Raw genomic sequence first — 21,845 nt, 5'->3', positions numbered from 1 at the left:
GACTGACAAGTCCTGTTACTTTCAGTGGGGGATAAAACACCCAATCCTATACACGTCTACTCAGACATACATCCCATGGGGCTATATCCATTACAGCCCTACTCAGAGCAGAGCTCTTGCAATTCATGAGCATGACTGTTTTCCGCCCATTTATTTCAGTGGGTCCGAGTGAAACACCATTGGCTACAGCCCATTTTCAATGGGACTTAGTCCCAGGAAAGTGGAACTAGGATAGCAGTCCCATTGAGCTAAAAGGGGCTTACTTCTGAGGAGGCATGGGTAGGTCTGCACGATCACACTGCAACTGGCCAAGTCTGGATCCAAGCCCAGAATGTGTGAAGGTGGCTCAGAATTTTGAAAAGAAAGCAGGTGACATTCTCTCCAACCTGCCCCAATTACTTTGTTTCCAGGCCACGGAAAGTTTCCCTTGCTTAGTTTCTGTCTGCTAAGAGACACAGCAGCAGTCCCAGAATTAAATGGTGGCAACCTTAGCTACATCTTTGTCCTGTGGCTTCATTCCCAAAGACCAGAAGACTGCTACGCCTTGGCAAAGCGAGGTAAGGGAGTCCCCGGTGCCTGGATTTTTGCACATCATCTGTCTCCCCCTCCCTCCAAATCCCCTTCCTCCAGCTCGCAGCTTATTTAAAGAAGAGGAGCAGAATGGGCGGGGCCACATCTGGGGCGGGCGGGGCCAGAGGATGTAGAGAATGAGTGAGTGAGACCGCGGACACCAAGAGAGCAGGTCGGGAGACGGCAGCCGACGAGTTCCAGTTTTTTCCAGACAAGGTGGGTGGATGAGAAGAGAGAGGGCGGGCGGGCGCTTTCTCCGTCTGCGCTCAGAGGCAAGCGCTGGGAAGGGCGCTGAGCAATTGAGGCAGGCGCGCGGTTGAAGCCGGTGGGAGGCTCTCCGCCGGCGACGGCTGGCTCGCACAAACCCCACCGCCAACTCTTCTCTGGGGCTGGAAACATCCCAGGAGATGAAGCCCAGCCCAGCCCGGCCCGGCTTTGCGTTGGGCGAGGAAGGAAGATGGTGATGGAGGAGGAAGGCGCGCACGCCACCCCTCCCACTCCCGGTGATGTCAAGCAGTTAGGACGCTGGGGGGCTGCTTTGTCGTGGGGGAGGCAGCCTTAAAGAGGATACGACCCAGAACCGAAGATATACACAAACACAGAGCCATGCCCCCCTCACCTCAGGCCCCATAATTTCTCCAATACTTTGAGTCTCATTTTCTGGGGAGTGGGGTTGGGATGGAAGAGTGTCAAGGCAAGGGGTCCTGCTTCCCTCCCCCTCCCCCTCCGTGCTCCTCCCCCTTCTGAATCCTGATGGCTGTTAACTCTCTCCTTTAAGGCAGGGAGACTGGCAAGACCAAGTGCCTTCTGTAGCGCTCTCATCTTCGGCTTCAGGCGAGCCCATCTTCTCAGTGTCTGCGAAAAGAGCAAAGGAGCGTGGCGCACTGGCGGGTGCGACCAGTTGGTTCCCAGACGATCCCACGCGCGACCGGGAGATTCCTTTGCATCCTTGGGCCACGCCTCTCTCTCACACACACAATCTTCACCCTCCCCTCCCCCCAATTATTCATTCATTCCACTCTTTCCCCCGGCAAACGGCAGCCTTTCAGATAAAGGATCCAGAGGCAGGCGCGCACCTGTCTCCACAGAAGACCCAGACTGTCTGCCTTTTACTCCAGCGAGGAGGAGGAGGAGGAAGAGGAGGAGGAGGAGAAAAGCGAGCGAGCGCGCCCCTGCCCTGAGTCCGACTATGAGACCCCAAAGCCGCAAGCTGACGTCTGAGACCGTCTCCTTCTTACCCCGGCTGGTTTTCCAGATCTTCTCCTTCTTCATCGTCTATCTGTTCCAGCGACAATCGCCCTGCCCTCAAACGGTGGGGTCTTCTCCTCCCTCTTCCCCTCCAAAAGCAATCTCCCTTCCGAAACAGTAACAGAAAGGGGCTGGCTGCATTAAGAGGCCTCCCCCCCGCGACCCCTCCCCAGCCAAATCGCAACTGACCCTAAAGAAAGCTGGATTTCGCGAACTTCGCCGCCGCCTCCTGCCCCGTCTCCCCGCAGCCACGCTGGTGGCTGCAAAGCAAAGGCTGTGCGCGCTTTGTATGATCCTCGTGGCGACTCCTGGAACGATCTGCCTCAAGATTGCTGCTGATCATACTTGAAGGCTTTGCTCGAAGGAAGCAGCAGCCTGCAGAAGTGTGTGTGTGTATGTTCGTGTGTGCCTGTGCGCGTGCCTGGTGAAAATTTGCATCATTTGGGGGTGGGGGAGAGCCGCCGTGGCGCTTGCAAGCTGGTCAGTTTCCTTCCCCACTTACCGGAAGTTCTTCCTCCGTTCCAAAGAGGCAGCGCCCCAAAAAGAAGTCTTCTTGGGCCGTGGCTGATGCTGTGCCGGCATCCTACCGGCGCACACCTGGACCGGCCACATCTGGAGACGGGACCCGCTGGCCTCTCCCGGGAGGGACAGCCCAGTCGCACATGGATTGGAAGGGGCGTGCCGCCGTCCCGCCGCCCCTCTGATGGGACCCCTCTTCGCGTCCTTAGCCCGCTCCCCCCGGGGCTCGACAAGTGCGGAATAAACCCCAACCCGAGCGGGGAAGGGCGATTGCGGGGAGACAGGTGGCGGGGCGGGCAAGATCCGCTCTCCCCGACGGACTCGACTTCCCTCTTGGCTTTCCCTTGCTAAGAGGGCGGGGAAGGAGTTTTTGGGAGTTTGGGAAAACTGTGGGCGGCGGCGTGGAGGGGGGGGACCTGCCTCTGGTCCTCGGGCTGAGCCTCCTTTCGACTCCTCGGGTGGGCAAGATCTGGTTTCCTGAAGAGGCGCCCTTGATGGCCCTGCGCGCCGGGACAGCTTGGTTTGGACAGGTCTTGCGCAGAGTTTGCCGGCTGCAAGGTCCGTGGTCGAGACGCTCCAGCAGCCTTCTGTGCCTGTCCGCCTCACAGGAGCCCGATCCGCGAGGCGGAGAGCAGCAGCAGCAGCAGCCAGAGCAGCAGCAGCGGCGGCAGCAGCAGCCCGAGCAGCCGCCGCCACCGCGCTTTCAGCACCAAGGACAGCAGCTTCCTCGAGGAAGCCCACCGAGCCCCGCCAGGCGCCGCTTGCAGCTCGCCTCGCTCGGCGGCTGCCTCTGTTGCACCCTGTCGGATCTCCGGGCGGCCAGGGGGGGACATGGTCCCTTCCGTGGGCCCTTCCTGGCGGCCATGAAGAGGCAGAACGTGCGGACCCTCTCCCTGATCATCTGCACGTTCACCTACCTGCTGGTGGGGGCGGCCGTCTTTGATGCCCTGGAGTCCGACCACGAAATGCGCGAAGACGAGCAGCTGAAAGCCGAGGAGACCCGGCTCAAGGGGAAATACAACATCACCAACGACGACTACCAGCAGCTGGAGGAGATTATCATGCAGTTGGAGCCCCACCGGGCAGGGGTCCAGTGGAAATTCGCAGGGTCTTTCTACTTTGCCATCACAGTTATCACCACCATAGGTAAGTCCCCCGCGCGATGCCGGATGGGTGCAAGTGGAAGGTTTGAGGGCGCCAAGAGTTGAGAAACTGTGAGATGCCAAGGAGAGGGACGTCGGAAGGGAAGCTTCCTAAACTTTGGGTGCTGTTCGGTGCTGAACTGCTAACACGGAAAATGAAATATATCTGTGCGTAAAAGCATGAGTAAATGTGATCAGACTGCTCCAAAGGTTGAGGAGTTATGCAAAATGAAAGCGGGTTACCCAGGGAAAGATGTCTACTGGGAGGTGGGTGAACTGAGGATTTGGGGAGCTGGGCAACTGTGGGATTTGCAGGGTGAAACAAGAATGGTTTTAGGAAGCTGTGCAGTGGGGATTGGTTCCAAAAGTTGGAGAGCAAATGATCCTCCCTTTCCTACTCTATTAATTTATTTGAATGTTTCAATTCACACTTGTTGGACATTAGGTCTCTCTGTCCCTCTGCCCCCATCCCCAGATTCCAGATTAAACCTTAGTAGAATTGGGTGGAGTGACTGGGAACTTCTGAAGGTAGAATTTAGCAGCACTAGAAGTTCTTCCCAACTCATGACAGGGAAGCAACAAAATGAAGCAAGTTTTCGTGCAATGATATTTGGAAGGTGATGCCAATAAATTAAGATTTAAATGTAATTGAAGCTGCAATCCCAGGCACACATAACTGGGAACAAGTTCCAGTGAGCTCAGTTGGACATACTTTTGAGAAAATGTATTGGCTTGGCTTGCAAGTCTCTTTTGAAGCTTGTTTTCACTCTAGGGAGAAAAAATAGACAAGGTTTGTAAACTGGCATTGCCATGTACTCTAAAATAGTTCGATTGTGCTACTTGGGAATCTTCACAATAATAGTTTGAGGATTGTAACCCAAGCCTTGGATTGCCATGATTCAGGGAACTAACAGACCAGATCTTTCCATCTGATCCTTTGCTTTGGGAAGGGAGAGGCCAATTTGCCCCAGAAGTTTTCTTCTACAACAGTAGTAGTAGTAACAGGTCCTTGTCTGCGTGCCTCTCCTCTTGTCTACTTGCAATCTCCTCCCCCTCATTTTAGAAGGCGGAGTAGACAGTCAAATGTGCAAAATAGTAGGAATCAGAGAACTTGCCCAGTGCTGAACGTAACATGACTTTTTAGATGACTGTTTTGTCGACAAGGCAGAGTTGTTTTTCTAGCAGCGTACCAGACCCTTGGGAAAAGTGCAGAATCACCCAAATAAAGTTTTCCTCTCCTAAAATAAAATATTGCTTGACAGGATGAAAAAAATAATCAGTGTATAGCCCATTTCATCCCTCAGGCACTGATGAGGTATCAAGAGATAGGTTCTGGACCCTGGACTTTATTTTGTGCTTACTCTATTGCTTGCCTATTTGTATATTCAGATGCACGTCATGAGAAAATGAAGATGTTCTCTCAACAGACACCACTAGCAGGTCACTTGAACACAATAGTTGGTTAATAATGCATGCACTATGTTCTGTTGGACAGGACACGAAGAACAGAACAACGTTATTAATTGAGACAGACACTATCATTACCGCCAGTGTAAACATTAACACACGAAGGAGCTCTCTGTTTTCAGCAGAATGTCTATTCCACCTTCTTATAAGCTGTCAGGTGTGGAAGGTGTGCAGTTTCCAGCAGTAAATTGCTTGCTTGAGAGGTAATCTGACACTGGGAGAGATTTTGTAGATTATGTCTTTCTAACTTTGTTTAAAAAGGACGTTTCTTTTGGGGGCCAAAACTGAGACTTATTTTGCTGAGTCTCCCCTTCACTTCAATCTCCCCCCCCCCTGTCATAAAGGGTCTTTGTAGAAATCAAAACTTTAATGCTTTGGAACAATCTTTGTGAAGTTGGGGTTTTTTTTGGGGGGGATCAGGGAGGGAAACACAGCAGAGTATTAGCCCCCACCCCCGTGCTTTAATTCTGATATTTTTCCACTTGCTGAATTTGTTCTGCTTCTCCAAGTGCTTTTATCTTTTTATATAGTAAATTTTTATCAGTTTTCAATCACAGTGCAATAATAGCCTCATTATAACAATACCAATTTATAATACAATTATTAATACCAATCATTCAAATACCGAACTATATAATTTAGATAAAGTGGGGCCCCCCAACATGCTAGATTTGATGGTTTGATGATTTTCTTCATTTCTGCGTTCCAAAATTCTCCAAGTGCTTTTAGAGAATTAATTTGACCCAGTGTTAAAAATTAGTTCCATCTTTTATAATGTTATAATGTTTTAATGATTGTATTGAACACTGTCATGATAGTTTGTTGAATGGGTTGGCGGTTTAGTTTAGTTTAGCTGGATCCAATGACATAACTGCCTTTCGTGAGTTTCGGTACATCTGCTGTCTCCTACCTTGTATATGTATTTAAAATTGTGAGTATATAATTGAAATACTTTGTAATACGTTGCAGAAGGATGAATTTTTTTTAATGCTCTCAGTATACATGTTTGCCTGCCTGCATATTAACTAAAAATATTGGATATTTAGATCAAAAGCTTTCTTAAAAGAGCACAAGGAATAATTGGAAGAAGCCTGGTGGAAAGAGAACTCTGAATTTAACCATGGGCATGACCTATTCAAAGGCAAACACTTTCTTGTCCCATTGATTTCAATGGGAGAGTTAAGTGTTAACTTTGACTGGCTTATACCCCAAATGTGACTTGCATCTCCATTGTTTAATTTGTGAAACAACAGGTGTCAAGGTTCAAACCAACTTGGAAGCCATGGGCTAAGCCAATGTGTCTGAATGTGCTCTTATTGTGATTACTTAGGATTGAGAAAAAGCACTCTGTACATGCTCAAAGGCACTCTCCCCTCCATCCAGCCTGTAGGCATAGATTTTTTTTAAAAAAAAGCCAGATATTTTTGAGTGCTCTTCAAGCTGGGATATATAGGACCATTATCACTGAAAATCCACTAACAGTGCAATTCTATGCATGCCTGCTCAGAAGTAAGCCCCATTCAGTTCAATGGGACTTATTCCCGGGTAAGTATGTAAAGGGTTGCAGTCTCAGTAAACTGCTGTCCTGCTGAAATCAATGGGACAAGTTGGCCTTGACTTAATTTCAGACCCATTTATTTCAATGAATATCAAGTTCTACCAACCCATGAGGACAAATTAACAATTTCTCACGTGTGGTTAATTTATACCTTTAAAAAGTGCTTCTGTTTTCTTTATTCCACTTCAGTAGTTTTAGGCCTTTAGAGAAATCACTTTTTTTTTTTAAAAAAAAAGTTATTTTAGAATAATCTGCAGTGACATCAAGTGTGCCGCTCGGCTGGTTTTTTTTTTAAGTTTCTATTTTTAAACTAACCTTGAAGACGTCGCTTTGCACACATTTTGTTCTCTCTCTGAAACCACCTAAGTACAACTCAGGAAGAAAAAGCACATTTTATGCATTAATGAGAAGGCACCAAGTGCCTCCGTAGGGTACAGCTAGTGGGCTTTCACTAGCAAATGCAATCTGAAATTTCCATATTTTGCATAATGTCAATAAATACAACAGTTGGTTGTGTTTTCTGGATTGGCTTCTTATCAAAGGCAAGGAAATAAGAGTGTCTCAGAGGTGAGCTTACCCAGGTGCAGAATTTGACATCTGGCACTGAGCAAGTTGGTCGAGGTTTAGCAATTATGGTGTGTTTGTACAAAATATTTCAACACCGCCGCTCCATCAAAAACGGCAAATATTTAAATCAGGCACAGGCAAACTCGACCCTCCAGATGTTTTGGGACTACAACTCCCATCATCCCTGACCACTGGTCCTGTTAGCAAGGGATGACGGGAGTTGTAGTCCCAAAAAACATCTGGAGGGATTGCTCCAAAGTGCTTCCTATGTTCAGAAATCCTTAGTATGCCACCTTTTAGAGTTCCACTGTCATCATTTTTATTTGCAGAAACCCCGTCAGTGTATATGATGCTCTACAGCATAAACCAGTGTCCCTGCCCCTAGGAACATACAGTGCCAAATCTGACAGGGAATAGAGGCACATAAGAGAGAGGAGGGGGCAAGTGAATGTGAGCAAACGCCGTTAACGCCTATCAGGTGTGTACACATCTGAATCACATTTAGAATCCCCAAAGAATCATGGGAATTGTAGTTCAAGGGTGCTGGGAACTGTAGCTCTATGAACTACAGTTCTCAAGATTATCGGGAGTGACTGTGTGCTTTGAATGCATAGTGTGTACTCAGCCACTGTGACCTCGCTGTAGTTGAGGACCAGCACTACAAACCTTTGCTGTTGTACCTGGGGACCCAGAAGTGAAATGACGGTTTTGTGAAATAGAATCTTCACCAGTTTTCCCAAGACCTTCACACACTAAGGATCATTGCTGGTTCTCCGCATGGACCAATAAGCAGGTTGTATTCTCTCTTCCATCCTTGCTGCCAGCTCAGACCTGGGTTTCCTCAGTGAGGCCCCATCTACAGTATACATTTAAAATACCCTTTTAAACAGTCATGGCTCCCTGTCCCAAGAAACGTGGGAACTGTAGTTTTTTTTAAATGGCATGGAGAGCTTTTAAGAGAACCCTATTCCCTTCACAGAACTCCCTGGGAGGACGGATTGAGAATTAAAGCACTCTGGGAATAGTAGCCCTGCGAAGCGACTAGGGGTCACCTAACGACTCTCAGCACCCAACTACAGTTTCCAGGCTTTTTTCAAGGAAGCCACAGTTCTTTAAAGAGATATGATACTGTTTTAAATAGATAGTGCAGATGGGTCCCAACAGACCACAAATTGTGACACTGTTTCGATGAAGAGGTTAGGAGGGCTAGGTCCCTGTAATTTTTTAAGAGATGCAGCAGGAATTACTTCTTCTATTTGGTTTTTGACCGGAAAAAGGGCTTTCCGTGGCTACTTTAAATCTGTAGTGGTGTGCTGATGTTGTGATTTTCTCCCCTTTTTTTCTTTTGAAGGTGCTTTTAATTAATTAATTAATTTTAAAATGTAAACCACTTGGAACTGCTGGAGAAGAAGTGGGGAAGGCTTTTAATAAATAAACCTTAATTAAATAATAAATCAATCAATCATTTCCAAGGAGGGATTTGAAGGAAGAGAGAGCAAGAGAGAGATATGCAAGACCGCCTAAAGGTGCTTCCAAATCCTTATTATCATGTCCCTCAAAGGTATTTTCGCATTTCACATATTGGCTTTTTCGCTGAGCGTGCCCTCACTCTTTCACTCTGACTAGTGCATGTATGTTTTTAAAGAAGAGTTTATCAAGTACAATGTTTGAAGAGGCTTCGCACTCGCTCTCATACCAGTTCTTGAGGCAAGGCATTAATACTCCCAATTTACAGAGAACGGAGGGATGTGGGTGGCGCTGTGGTCTAAACCACTGAGCATTGGGCTTGCCCATCGGAAGGCCGGCGGTTCAAATCTCCGCAATGTAGTGAGCTCCTGTTGCTTGGTCCCAGCTCCTGTCAACCTAGCAGTTTGAAAGCATGTTGAAGTACAAGTAGATAAATAGGTACCACTCCAGCGGGAAGGTAAACGGTGTGTCTGTGTGCTGCTCTGGTTTGCCAGAAGCGGCTTAGTCATGCTGGCCACATGACCCGGAAGCTGTCTGCAGACAAATGCCGGCTCCCTCGGCCAGTAAAGCGAGATGAGCACCGCAACCCCAGAGTCGTCTGTGACTGGACTTAACTGTCAGGGGTCCTTTACCTGTGCAGGCTCACTGAGTTAGATGGACCAATGGACTGACTCAGTATAAGGCAACTGGCTACGTTCATAATTTGCTCTTTCTCTGTCTGCACATGAGTTGCAAAGATAAAAATAAGTGGGCAATGAAAAGGCTAGATGTCCTTTAGCCCCTCTGCCTTCTCTCCCATCCAAATAATCCCCTCCCAGTGCTGCTTTGCCACAGAGAAGCAGCACCTGGTAAATTTGGATTCATGAGTTCACTGCTCACATGTAGTTTTTGACTGAGAGTTAATTGCAGGTTCGAGATACATCCTGGTGCAGCTGGGATTTAAGCCACAAGTTCCTGTCTGGCATGCTGTCCGCACTTCGCTTGCTTTGTGTCCCTGACTGGTCTTGAGTCCTTTTGGCTGGCTAGAATGTGTCCTCAGACTCTGATATTGCTTGCCTGGATTATGGATAGAGGAGAGAGAGAGAGAGAGAGAGAGAGAGAGAGAGGAATACAGTGCACTCTACAAATGCAAATTTGCAACCAAGATGAACAAGGGCCTGGACACCAAGCCTTATGAAGAACGGTTGAAGGAGCTGGGTATGTTTAGCCTGGAAAAGAGGAGACTGAGAGGAGATTTGATAGCCATCTTAAAAAATCTTAAGGGATATCTTCTTTGGGGGTTTTAAAGCAGAGGTTGGATGGCCATCTGTCATGGATGCTTTAAGTGAGTTTCCTGCATCGCAGGGGGTTGGACTAGATGACCCTTGGGGTCACTTCCATCTCAACATTTCGACAATTTTACATTTGTGGCTCTGTCTCTTTTTCCTCTGGCTTGATCCATGTATGCATGTATGTGGACTATGGAAAGCTGTCCAGAAGGGAAGTAAGCCATGGGGCTGTAAATGTTTTCCCTGTCCGTATTTTAACTGGAGATGCCATGGGACCTTCTGTATGGAAGCTGCTGCTTCATCACTAAGTTATGACTTCTCATATGATGCTGCAGTCATGTGCCTTGGGCCCCATTCCATCTTCTGTCAACGGATGGTTTTTCCATCGCATTTCCATCTCATCTTTTTCCTACAATGAACTCATGGTGGCATCCAAGGTTCTGCTCCTCCTCCACCTCCTCCTCATTTAAACCTCACAGCAACTCTGGGAGCAGTTGCCAAAACCACATAACACCGGTCTTGAAAGACCTACATTGGCTCCCAGTACATTTCCGAGCACAATTCAAAGTGTTGGTGCTGACCCCTAAACAGCCACGGTCCGGTATACCTGAAGGAGCGTATCCACCCCCATCGTTCTGCCCGGACACTGAGGTCCAGCTCCGAGGTCCTTCTGGCGGTTCTCTCACTGCGAGAAGCCAAGTTACAGGGAACCAGACAGAGGGCCTTCTCGGTAGTGGCACCTGCCCTGTGAAACACCCTCTCACCAGATGTCAAAGAGAAGAACAACTACCAGATTTTTAGAAGACATCTGAAGGCAGCCCTCTTTAGGGAAGCTTTTAATGTTTAACAGACTACTGTATTTTAATGCTTTGTTGGAAGCCGCCGAGATGGGTGGTGTATAAATAATAAATTCTATTCTATTCTATTCTATTCTATTCTATTCTATTCTATTCTATTCTGTGAGGTAGGTTAGGCTGAGAGGCTGTGACTGGTCCAAGGTCACCCGGTGAGCTTCATGGCCAAGTAGGGATTCAAATCCTGGCCTCCCAGGTCCTAGTCCCACACTCTAACCACTATACCACACCAGCTCTCCAGTTAGGGAGCATTTGGTTAAGAAACCATGCCAGTGAAATGGAAAGGTTGGAAAGATTAGTTTTCTTTCTGGAGACCCATTTTGCACCACCAACGTACAAGAAGTAATGGTGCTAAACTGGTTGAATTGGTCAGTTGATACAGCTGCTCACTGTTAAGGAAACCAAATGCTCTCCTAAATGCTGAGTGGTCATTGCTAATTACTCACAAATGATGACAAGAGAGGCGATAGAATTGGGAAGCTTCCAAGCTCCATTGCACTAATAAAACAATTTTTGTTAATTCCGTCCAATGAAGCCCACCCTTCCCTTCATTAACCAGTGATAGATTTTTCCCCCTCTGGGAGGTGAGAGGTCTAGCTAATTTGCCAGCTCCAGTATTAGCAGAGGCTCAAAATATTTATTCCGTTCCTTGGAGGATATTGTCTGACTCCCAATTGCCATACTCTTTGAATTTTTATTTTTTGGTAAAAAAAGTTTTCTACAGGCTGCGATACAATCCTGCCCCCTCACACCCAATCACTGTGCAGAAAATATATCACTGTGTTCCACTGGGAGCGTTGAAGTGACTTCTCATGAAATTTTCATGACTCGGTGGTTCAAAAAAGTTCCTGCAGGGGATTAAAGGAATTTACTTATTACTGTACAGGTTTCTTAGAGAATGATTTCTGAGCATTGAGAACAATTCGATTGTTTATTTCTGTACCTGAGCAAAATGTCTCCTCCTTCTCTATGTCAACTCCATTCACCTTCATCTAGTTTTCAGATTCTATTTTCTGATTCAAAGTTCAACAGTGCATAAGAATGGTGTTGCTCGGCTAGATAAAAATCTTTTAGCCTAGCATGCTGTTTCCAGCAGTGGCAAGCCCAGTGTTTCTGGGTGCTTACAAACATGAGGACCACCTATGGGCTGTCTGGAGCTCAAAGGTATATCAACTCTGCATATGCCAGCTCCACTGAAATAACTTTGCTGATAGTCCTTGATGTGTGTTGATTGCTCTCTCTCCCCACCCCCCAAACTAAACTGTGCTCCTTCAGCCTTTTCTCATTCATTGCATCTTTTGAGCAGTTAAATCCTCCTCAGGATTTGGTGATCATGCCAGGACAGGATCACAGTGAACTCAGATTAGTTATCAGCACCACCCAGTTTCGTATGTTCTGACTGGCTCTCTAGGTTCTATGGCAGAGACCTTTCCTATCACCTGGTGTTCTAATAACCCAGGGGTGGGGAGTCACAGATCTGGGGGCCAAAGTGGTCCTCAGCACTCCTCCCAGGCCACACACCCTCCCCAGCCTCCTTTATCCAGGCCACTTCCTTCTCTGGTCCAGCATTGCACACTCCTTGAGTGTGTTTGTCTTGTTGTCATGTGTTCCTTGCTGCCTGGATGGAAGAGCGAGGTGTGTGTGTGTTGGCACCTGCCTACTTAGAAACCTAAATGTTGCATGGGTTGCCTTGCTCATTTTTGCCCGTGGGTCTGCCCAACACTTGCATCCGATTGTCCAGAAGGGAATGAAGTCTTTGGGCAGAAAATTGTCCCATGTCCCTGTTTTAACTGGAGATACCAGGGATTGGATATGAACGCAAAGTGGGTGCTCTGCAAAGTGGGTTAGGCTTCCCCATATGGTGTTGCAATTAGGGTTGGCAGAAGCCTTCACGTCTGCCTCACCCCCTGTAGGTGGCAAGTGGAGGTATTGAATCTCAAGGCGGGCAGCCTTTAACACTACCACCACCACGTGCAAGCTTCAGCCTGGCAGAGCTGGCTGCAATTTACACCATTGGCATTTGGGGAGAGTCTTCCCCTCTCTGCTCCAATTAACCTCTGTCTCCAGGGCTTACTCCATGACATTATTAGGGGCTGCTCTCTGACATCACCAGGGCCCACCCCAAGATCTCAGGTTTGGGCCCTGAAATCTCAGGATTTGGGATTCTCCTGCACAGTGGCGTAGCATGGGGGGTGCAGGGGGGGCCGGCTGCACCGGGCGCAACATCTGGGGGTTAGGGTTAGGGGGCGCAAATCCACGGGTTAGGAGGCGCAAATTACTTGCCTTGCCCCGGGTGCTGACAACCCACGCTATGCCACTGCTCTTGCAGCCCTGATTGCAACAACATTAGACCATGTGATGCTGTGCAATGCAGACAAGGTTCTCTGATGTTACACAGGCAGGTTACCTCAGCAGGGGCAATTGTTCAGATTACAGTGGCTGCATGCATTGTCCACTGCCCCCCACCCTCAGTCACTCAACAAGAGCCCATATAGATTAATGGTGAAGAGTATAGATGGTGATCTGGAAGGCTGCAGTTCCAAAGATCTCTTCTCAGGCATGAAATTGCTATGTGGCCTGAAGAAGAAGAAGAAGAAGAGGAAGAGGAGGAGGAAGAAGAGTTTGGATTTGATATCCTGCTTTATCACTACCCTAAGGTGTCTCAAAGCGGCTAACAATCTCCTTTTCCCTTCCTCCCCCACAACAAACACTCTGTGAGGTGAGTGAGGCTGAGAGACTTCAAAGAAGTGTGACTAGCCCAAGCAGCTGCATGTGGAGGAGCAGGGACGCGAACCTGGTTCACCAGATTACGAGTCTACCGCTCTTAACCACTTCACCACACTGGCAATCCCCACCCAAATGCAACGTGAGGTGATAACAAGAGTGGTATACCTCCCAGAGCAATTGTAAAAATAACTAAGAAAACATATATGGCATTCTTTGAACATTAAAGTAGTAAACAGAAACTCCTTTTCCTCCTCCTCTTATTCTTCTGATGTGCAATAAAATGTCTATCCTCAGCTGCTAAGGGAAATGTTCCTTTTCAGGGCTCCAGAGACTGTAGAATAAGACCTTTGTGGTTCTATTTGAGTTCTTCTTCTTTGGCGATCACTTGTAGCCAAGTAAGATTGTCTTCCATGAACATGGTCTTAACAGTGAGTCCGTAAGTGACTGTGGAAGCCAATTCTGGATCCACATGTCCTTCCACAGTGGGGATATAGGTTTCTGGGTGGGACTTGATCATGGTGAGGGTTTGCCGAATGTAGCTTCCTCTTAGCTCATTTCTCCTTTTTGCCCTGCGTTCGTGCTTCTTCAAAGTCCATGACACCCTTGGTAAACGCTGTTCTCCAGTTAGAGCACTCATGCGCGAGCTATTTGAGTAAAAAGGTAAAAAAACCACCCTTGAACTGTTTAGCCCAGTCAAAGGCGACTATGGGGTTGTGGCGCTCATCTCGCTTTCAGACTGAGGGAGCCAGCGTTTGTCCACAGACAGCTTTCCAGCTTTCCAGGTCATGTGGCCAGCAGGACTAAACTGCTTCTGGTGCAACAGAACACCGTGAAGGAAACCAGAGTGCATGGAAACACTGTTTACCTTCCCGCCGCAGAGGTACCTATTTATTTACTTGCACTGGTGTGCTTTCGAACTGCTAGGTTGGCAGGAGCTGGGTCATGTGGCCAGCATGACTAAACTCTTTTGGTGCAACTGAACACCATGACAGAAATCAGAGTGCAATGAAACACTATTTACCTCCATACTGCAGCGGTACCTAACTATCTACTATCAATAGGAGCTCGCCCTGTCGCACAGATTTGAACCGCCTACCTTCCAATTAGCAAGCCCAAGAGGCTCAGTATCATGGGAGTGGAGGGGGTTTCAGCGAAAGGGAGGGGAAAAGGGCACCCCCCGTTCCTTCCACCTTTTCATGCTGTGCTGCACAGCAATAGTGATTTTCACCCCAAAACCTGAACATCTTTAAAACTAGCCATGATGGTTGTGTTCCATGTCCTCTGGTGGAATCAGTATGCCTCTGAATAAGTGCTGTTGGGAATCGTAAGAGGGAATAGTGTGGCTGAGCTCAGGTCCTGCTCATGAGTTGCTTCATTGCCCACCCATTACGAGTTTTTCAAAACACATCTTTCCTTTAATTTACAAACTCATATGCACAACTAGGAAGGTAGAAACCACCCTCTTATTTTGGGGAGTGGTGTGTGTTTTTCTTCTTCTTCATTTCCCAGCTGATAGGCCACTCAACCTCCTGAGTTTGCTTTTAGAGGGATTGACTGTATTCTCCCATTCATAACCCCGAAATAACATGAATGGGCACACAAGTGTTGCTCTTACATCTCACGCAGACCTTTCCAGTAAAAAAAGAAAGAAAGGAAGGAAGAGAAGAAAAATTGAAGACCTGATGCACACTGGGGTTCAAATTGGCTCCAGGGTCTCCTGAGGGCTGCTGATTTAGACAATTTGCTTAATGTTCTTATTTCCATAATGTATTCTGATTGCAACATCTGTGGGCTTATATAGATGCCCACAAGATTTGGCTTCCTCTGTCAGGGAATTGGAATTATTTTGGGAATATAGTCTAGAGCAATCCATTTATAGCTGCAAGGAAACTGGGTATTCTCTCTCTCTCTCTCTCTCTCCCTCCCCCTTTCAAAGTGAGCAAGTTCCCACTATGGATAACACTCGATCATTTCTCAGGCTTTTAGAGGTGATAGCCATACTTGATTTAACGCCACGGAACTGTAGTAAACACTGGCTATTTCTGGAGGCTCATGTGGGGAATGCAAAGAAAAGAAAGCCACCTTTTCTCTCTCATTTCCAAACCAGCAGAAGCAACCAATGGATGACAGAAACATACGGCTACCCCTGATCTTTCACCAAAGGTTCATGGCCACAGTGTGCCCAGGGACATAGCTCAGTGCATGTGCTTTGTATGCAGAAGGTCCTGATTTTAATTCCGCAGCATCTCAAGGTAGGACGGGGAGAAGTCCCAGACTGAAGCCTGGCAGAACTGCTACCAGGCACTGTAGGCCTTACTGAGGCTTACTCTCCCCCCACCAGCTTCATTATTGTTATTTTAACAAAGTAATAAAATATAAAATATAAAATGTCACCCCACCCCCAAGACCATTCCATTATAACTATCCAACCTCCCAAAATTTCAACACCTCTTGCAATGGTTTGACCCCTTTCCATTTTAACAGTACAAATTCTCCAAATACCTTCCATATCTCCTAAAAGTAATTTCTCCTGCACATTCCCTGTCTTACCTTAACAACACCTGTTAATTCATCATTAATAGCTATACCCGCAACCTCTTTCTTCCATTCTTCCATTTTATATTCACCTTGCACCTTCCACTTCCTAGCTATAATAACTCGTACAGCTGTCAATAAATTTGTGAGCATGTCCTCCATAGCCTGTAAACCTTCCACCCCATCGTAAATTGATAACAATGCTACATCTGGACTTTCGGTCAGCTTTAACCCAGTGATTATCTCCTTAAATACCCTTTGCCCCCAAAATTGTACATATTTACACCCCCACCACATGTAAACATAAGTCCCAGTTTCCTGGCATCTCCTCCAACATAACACCAAACATTTCTTGTTCATTTGATTTAATCTTACTGGTGTTAAATACAGAGTGAGTGGGATCAAATTGGTAGCACAGGAAGAATATTCTACTGTCTTCCTGCACCATCAGTTTGTTTGGCTTCCTTGCTGAATGCTGAGAAAGTGGATTGCAAGTCAGCTCACATCATTCCTTTGGATCTTACAGACCCTCCAAGTTGTCCCTATTTTCCAGGGACGTCCCTGATTTAGAGATGCCATCCCAGTTACTGATTTGATCCCAGAATGTCTCACTTTTCCTTAGGATGTCCCTGTTTTCATTGGAGAAATATTGGATGGTATGATGTTATCAGATCCCATAATGAGGGGCTCTTCTACAAAATGCTTTCCATCTTCCACTTTGTCACAGCCATCTAGGAGCAGTGCCAAAGGGCAGAGTCAAATGCCTTTCCCCGTTCATCCAATCAACTGAGAAAACCATATGTTCCTCTTAACAAAGGTTTGCCTTTTTTTGCTGCAATATCACCATCACCGTCATCTCAGTAAAGCAAGCAGCCCACCCCCACCCCCGAAAAAGGATTGTGAGCCAATAGCCCTTTGGCCAATTTAATGTTGCATAACCTTCTTATGGCAAACTTCCAGACATGAATAGAAGTTTATGTAATGGTGGGGAAAGAGAGGGGTAGGAAAAGAAAAAATTCAAGATTCTGTGAGGTGCTTTCTTTGCTTAGGAAATGGATTTGAAGGACTCTTTAAAGTTATCTTACTGTATCTCCCAGTATCATAGAACCATAGAACTGTAGAGTGGAAGGGACCCCAAGAATCCTCTAGTCTAACCCCCTGAAATGCAGAAATCTCAACAAAAGCATCTATGACAGATGGCCACTCAGCCTCTGCTTAAAAAGGAAGGAGAGTCTACAACCTCCTGAACTGAAGTGGCTGTACTGAAGTGAGCATCATAAGACAAGACAAAGGAAGGGTGAAATAATATATGGAGTTTTTTTTAATGTAATAATAGAGTTGGGGTACTTTCCAACTCTAAGTTCTATGATTCTAAGTGACTGTGGTCCTCAGACTGAAAAATGTCCCCATCGTTGTGCTACACATCCACTTTATCATACTGCCATCCCATCCTCGTTTTTTGTTTTTGTAAAAAAATCATTATCACGCTTAACCTTTACAGAAACAGATTTCTGTTCAATGACATAAACATGCACTGCTTATTCCAGTATGTGATAAATGGCGACCACTTACCTATCACCAAAATTGGCACAGGGAGTCTGTTTCTTCTAGGGATAAAGACTTTCAGTGCACCTATTTCTGTAATTTTTCTGTAGTTTGTTAAGGGTGCTGAGAAATGTTTGCAGGTCCCTATTCCCCTCACTAAGCTACCGTTCCCAGAGTTCCTTGGGGAGAGGGGTTGATTGTTAAACCACTCTGGAAACTATAGCTCTGTGAAAGGAGTAGGGAATCTCTTAACACCTCTCAGCACCCTTAACAAACTACGATGGTACCTCGGGTTACAGACACTTCAGGTTACAGACTCCACTAACCCACTAATCCACTAACTCCACTAACCCTAGTACCTTGGGTTAAGAACTTTGCTTCAGGATGAGAACAGAAATTATGCGGCAGCAGCGCGGTGGCAGCGGGAGGCCCCATTAGCTAAAGTGGTGCTTCAGGTTAAGAACAGTTTCAGGTTAAGAATGGACCTCCGGAGCAAATTAAGTTCTTAACCAGAGGTACCACTGTACACTTCCCAGGAGTCTTTGGGGGAAGCTGTGAATGTTTAAAGTGGTATGATGCATCCTTAAATGCATAGTGCAGATGGGGCTTCAGTTACAGATGATAGTGCTACCAGTCCAAGGTATTTTGCTTCTTCACTGGGACCTACTTTGTGTGTGTGTCCCCAGCCAAGGGGGCCAGCACTGAAACAAATATTGTTGCATCAGTCAGGCACTAATTGCTGCCTTCCTCTGTCCTTCACCATCAACCATGCCTCCAGACGTACATCATGTCACCCTCCAACATGTTGCCATGGAAAACAGGATGTGCTTCTTCCGGGACATAGTCCCACACAAGCCAGTGTGGTATAGTGGTTAAGAGCGGTAGTCACGTAATCTGGGGAAACCGGATTCGTGTCTCCGCTCCTCCACATGCAGCTGCTGGGTGACCTTGGGCCAGTCACACTTCTGTGAAGTCTCTCAGCCCCACTCACCTCACAGAGTGTTTGTTGTGGGGAAGGGAAAGGAGAATGTTAGCCGCTTTGAGACTCCTGAAGGGGAGTGAAAGGCGGGATATCAAATCCAAACTACTACTACTACTCTTCTTCTTCTTCTTCTTCTTCTTCTTCTTCTTCTTCTTCTTCTTCTTCTTCTTCTTCTTCATGTGATCTGCATGAGATCCTAGCACCCAAAAAGCATGTTTTGGGGCATTGTGCTCTTGAGAGCACAACTCCCCAAAACGGGACCTCCCAATTTAATTGGGGCAGTTGAGTGGTATGATGATTCATGTCAGGGACTGGACCCATATGGCAGACGCTGTTTTCTGAACTTTATTTTGGTGTTTGATTCTGGGTTATGCTAGCTAGGGGATGTTTTGCTGCTCTTGGAGGCTGTCTCCTTGCTTCCAGCTGATGTTGGAGTGCACACAGTGCTGTGACCCTTTCTGCAAATGACAGTGTCCCCACATTATCTCTTTCTCACCATGTGTCGTCTTAAGCTTCTGCACTACTGAGCAGTTGCTATGGTTAAAATGAGATAAATCTAGTTCCAGGCAACAAATAGTTGAAACACAGAGCTCTCTCTCATTCTGCCTTCCCTCCTTCTCCCTCTCCTATTCCATTTTTGCAAGGGACACATTTCAGCTTCAACTTCATGCCCAAGAGCTGCATGCAAACAACTGAGAGTAACAATTTGCCGCTAACACTTGGCTTGACCTTGTTCCACATGGTTGGTTCTTGTATTGGGGAAATCAGAGGACTGTCTGCTGAGAGAGGCGGAGGAATTCTGTTCCATTGTGCAGACTGGTGCCCCTGGGCTTGTGGGGTGGTGATAGCCAGTTGTTAAGAACATTTTATGGTCACCTACTGGGGCCTTGGGACGCGGGTGGTGCTGTGGTCTAAACCACTGAGCCTCTTGGGCTTGCTGAACAGAAGGTCGGCGGTTCAAATCCCTGTGACGGGGTGAGCTCCTGTTGCTCGGTCCCTGTTCCTGGCAACCTAGCAGTTCGAAAGCACATCAAAGTGCAAGTAGATAAATACCGTATTTTTCGCCCTATAGGACGCACTTTTTCCCCTCCAAAAATGAAGCGGAAATGTGTGTGCGTCCTATGGGGCGAATGCAGGCTTTCGCTGAAGCCTGGAGAGCGAGAGGGGTCGGTGCGTACCGACCCCTCTCGCTCTCCAGGCTTCAGGAAGCTACCAGCAAGCCTTGCAAGCCCGGCGGGATGTCCCGTGGGCTCGCAAGGTTTGTGGGCAGCAGCCTGCAGCCCCACAAGCTCGGGGGATAGGGGGGTGGCGGAGCGCCGCCACCCCGCTATTCCCTGACCTGATCTGGAGGCTGGCGGGGGGCAGAAGCAAGCTTGCTTCTCCCCCCCGCCAGCCCCACAAACTCGGGGGACAGCGGGGCAAGCTGTCCCTGAAGGCAGAAGAGGGAGACGGAGCGCTCCGTCTCCCTCTTCTAGCTTGGGGATGGCTGTGCAAACCTGGGGGGAAATAAAAATTTTCCCCTTGATTTCCCCCCCCCCAAAAAAGTAGGTGCGTCCTATGGGCCGGTGCGTCCTATAGGGTGAAAAATATGGTAGGTACCACTCTGGAGGGAAGGTAAACGGTGGTTTCCGTCACTGCTCTGGTTCTCCAGAAGCAGCTTAGTCATGCTGGCCACATGACCCGGAAGCTGTACCCCGGCTCCCTTGGCCTATAAAGCGAGATGAACACCACAACCCCAGAGTCACCCGCAATTGGACCTATTGGTCACGGGTCCCTTTACCTTTACTGGGGCCTCAAGGCTGGATGACCAACACAAACCCAGTATTAATGGATCTGTGGCTCCAGTCCACAGTATATGGAGATGGTGGGTTGATATGGAGCCTATATCCTCCAAGTGTCCAGATTTTCCGGGCACAGTCTCAGAATTACAAAAGCCTTCCCAGTTTCTGATTTGATCCTGGATATCTCTATTTCCCCCACCAGTGCAGCTGCTGCCAAGCTTGGGGAAGAAGATGAGCCAGGACTTGTCCTTGAGAGGTGGTGGCAGCTGTGAGGAACCACCCTGTTGCCTCTCCATGGCCTCTCCATGGCCACTGCCTCTGGCTTCCTCCCTTGGGCAGCTTGTAGCAACTGCTGGAGACCAGGCAAGGAGGAGGAGAGGTTGCGGCCGCCGTTGCCCAACCCTGTGTGACACACTGGCTCTGAATGGCAGGCAAAGGGCGGGGACACCCTGGGGCAGGAGAAAGTGGGAGTGGAGCGGAGCACAAAGGAGTCTTGATTAAAAACAAACACTTTGTGCATCCACATCTAATCTTGCCCCTTTCTAAAATGTATCTATTGGTGTATTTATTGGTTCCCTCGCTGCGAGAAGCCAAGTTACAGGGAACCAGGGAGAGGGCCTTCTCAGTAGTGTCACCCGCCCTGTTGAACGCCCTCCCACCAGATGTCAAAGAGAAAAACAACTACCAGATTTTTAGAAGACATCTGAGGGCAGCCTTGTTTAGGGAAGCTTTTAATGTTTAGTAGGTTATTGTATTTTAGTGTTCTGTTGGAAGCCCAGCCAGATGGGCGGGGTATAAATAATAAATTATTATTATTATTATTATTATTATTATTATTATTATTATTATGTGTGGTTTGAATAAAATACAATAAATTTGGGGTGGTGGAGGGTGTCTCTCATTGGTGCAGTGGCGGCGGCACTCACCCTTCTTCTGATAGGAAATGCTCTGTTGGTGGGGGGATAAAAATGTGGGGGCTGAGGAGGGTCATTGGAGTGGGAGTGAGAAATGTCTCTATTCTCATTTGAGGAATGTTGGAGGGAGTCTGATGTGAGACAGGCTAGGCTTCTGTTATGATGATGATAAGATAAAAACTTTCGGGTTTGTGGCATTCGTAACCCGAAAGTTACATATCCAGAGCGGTACGTAACTAGATGGTCCACAGAACTCACTCAGAGCTTCTGTTGCAGAACATAAAATACAGTCGCTTTAGTTCAGGTGAACTTAAAATGGTAATTCAGTTACACAGACCTACTTAAGTCTAGTTTAAAATGGTGCCTGAGCAATGGAGCTCAGACATGCAGATTGTTCTCACATTTCTGGCTTGGGGATGAGATGAAAAAGTAAGAGTGAAGAGAGAGCAAAGAGGAAGTGCCCAGCCAAGTGAGGAAATTATATACAATCTCCCCACCAGGAGTTCTCTCTAGAAAACTTACAGGAAAACTCTATGAGCTTCAGCTCCCACCATCTAGCAAACATGCATTGTTGGTTTGATTGCATTATAAATATCTCACACTTTAAAGCTATCCATGTTGTTGGCCATTACTGTTAGGATTCCTGCTTTCTGCAGCAGAGCAGGGTGAGGCTAGAGGAGTCCTGGCTGCCATTTCTCACT

The 21,845-nt window shown here is 47.3% G+C and overlaps 1 protein-coding gene across 1 annotated transcript in view; it reads left to right on the top strand.

The window, feature by feature from the left end:
• The first annotated feature begins 2,828 nt into the window (after nucleotides 1-2,828).
• The window catches only part of KCNK9 (potassium two pore domain channel subfamily K member 9), a 96,890-nt gene continuing 77,873 nt past the window's right edge, over nucleotides 2,829-21,845 (top strand). Inside the window, exon 1 of the mRNA XM_082235737.1 lies at nucleotides 2,829-3,483. Coding sequence (XP_082091863.1) covers nucleotides 2,832-3,483 — 652 coding nt within the window. The 5' untranslated portion in view covers nucleotides 2,829-2,831. The remainder of the gene's footprint in view (nucleotides 3,484-21,845) is intronic.

Source organism: Podarcis vaucheri, assembly GCF_965113315.1.
Source record: "Podarcis vaucheri genome assembly, chromosome: 8".
In the NCBI taxonomy this organism is placed as follows: Eukaryota; Metazoa; Chordata; class Lepidosauria; order Squamata; family Lacertidae; genus Podarcis; species Podarcis vaucheri.
The sequence above is the reverse complement of the archived record's forward strand: the minus strand, read 5'-3'. Positions and strand labels throughout refer to the sequence as shown.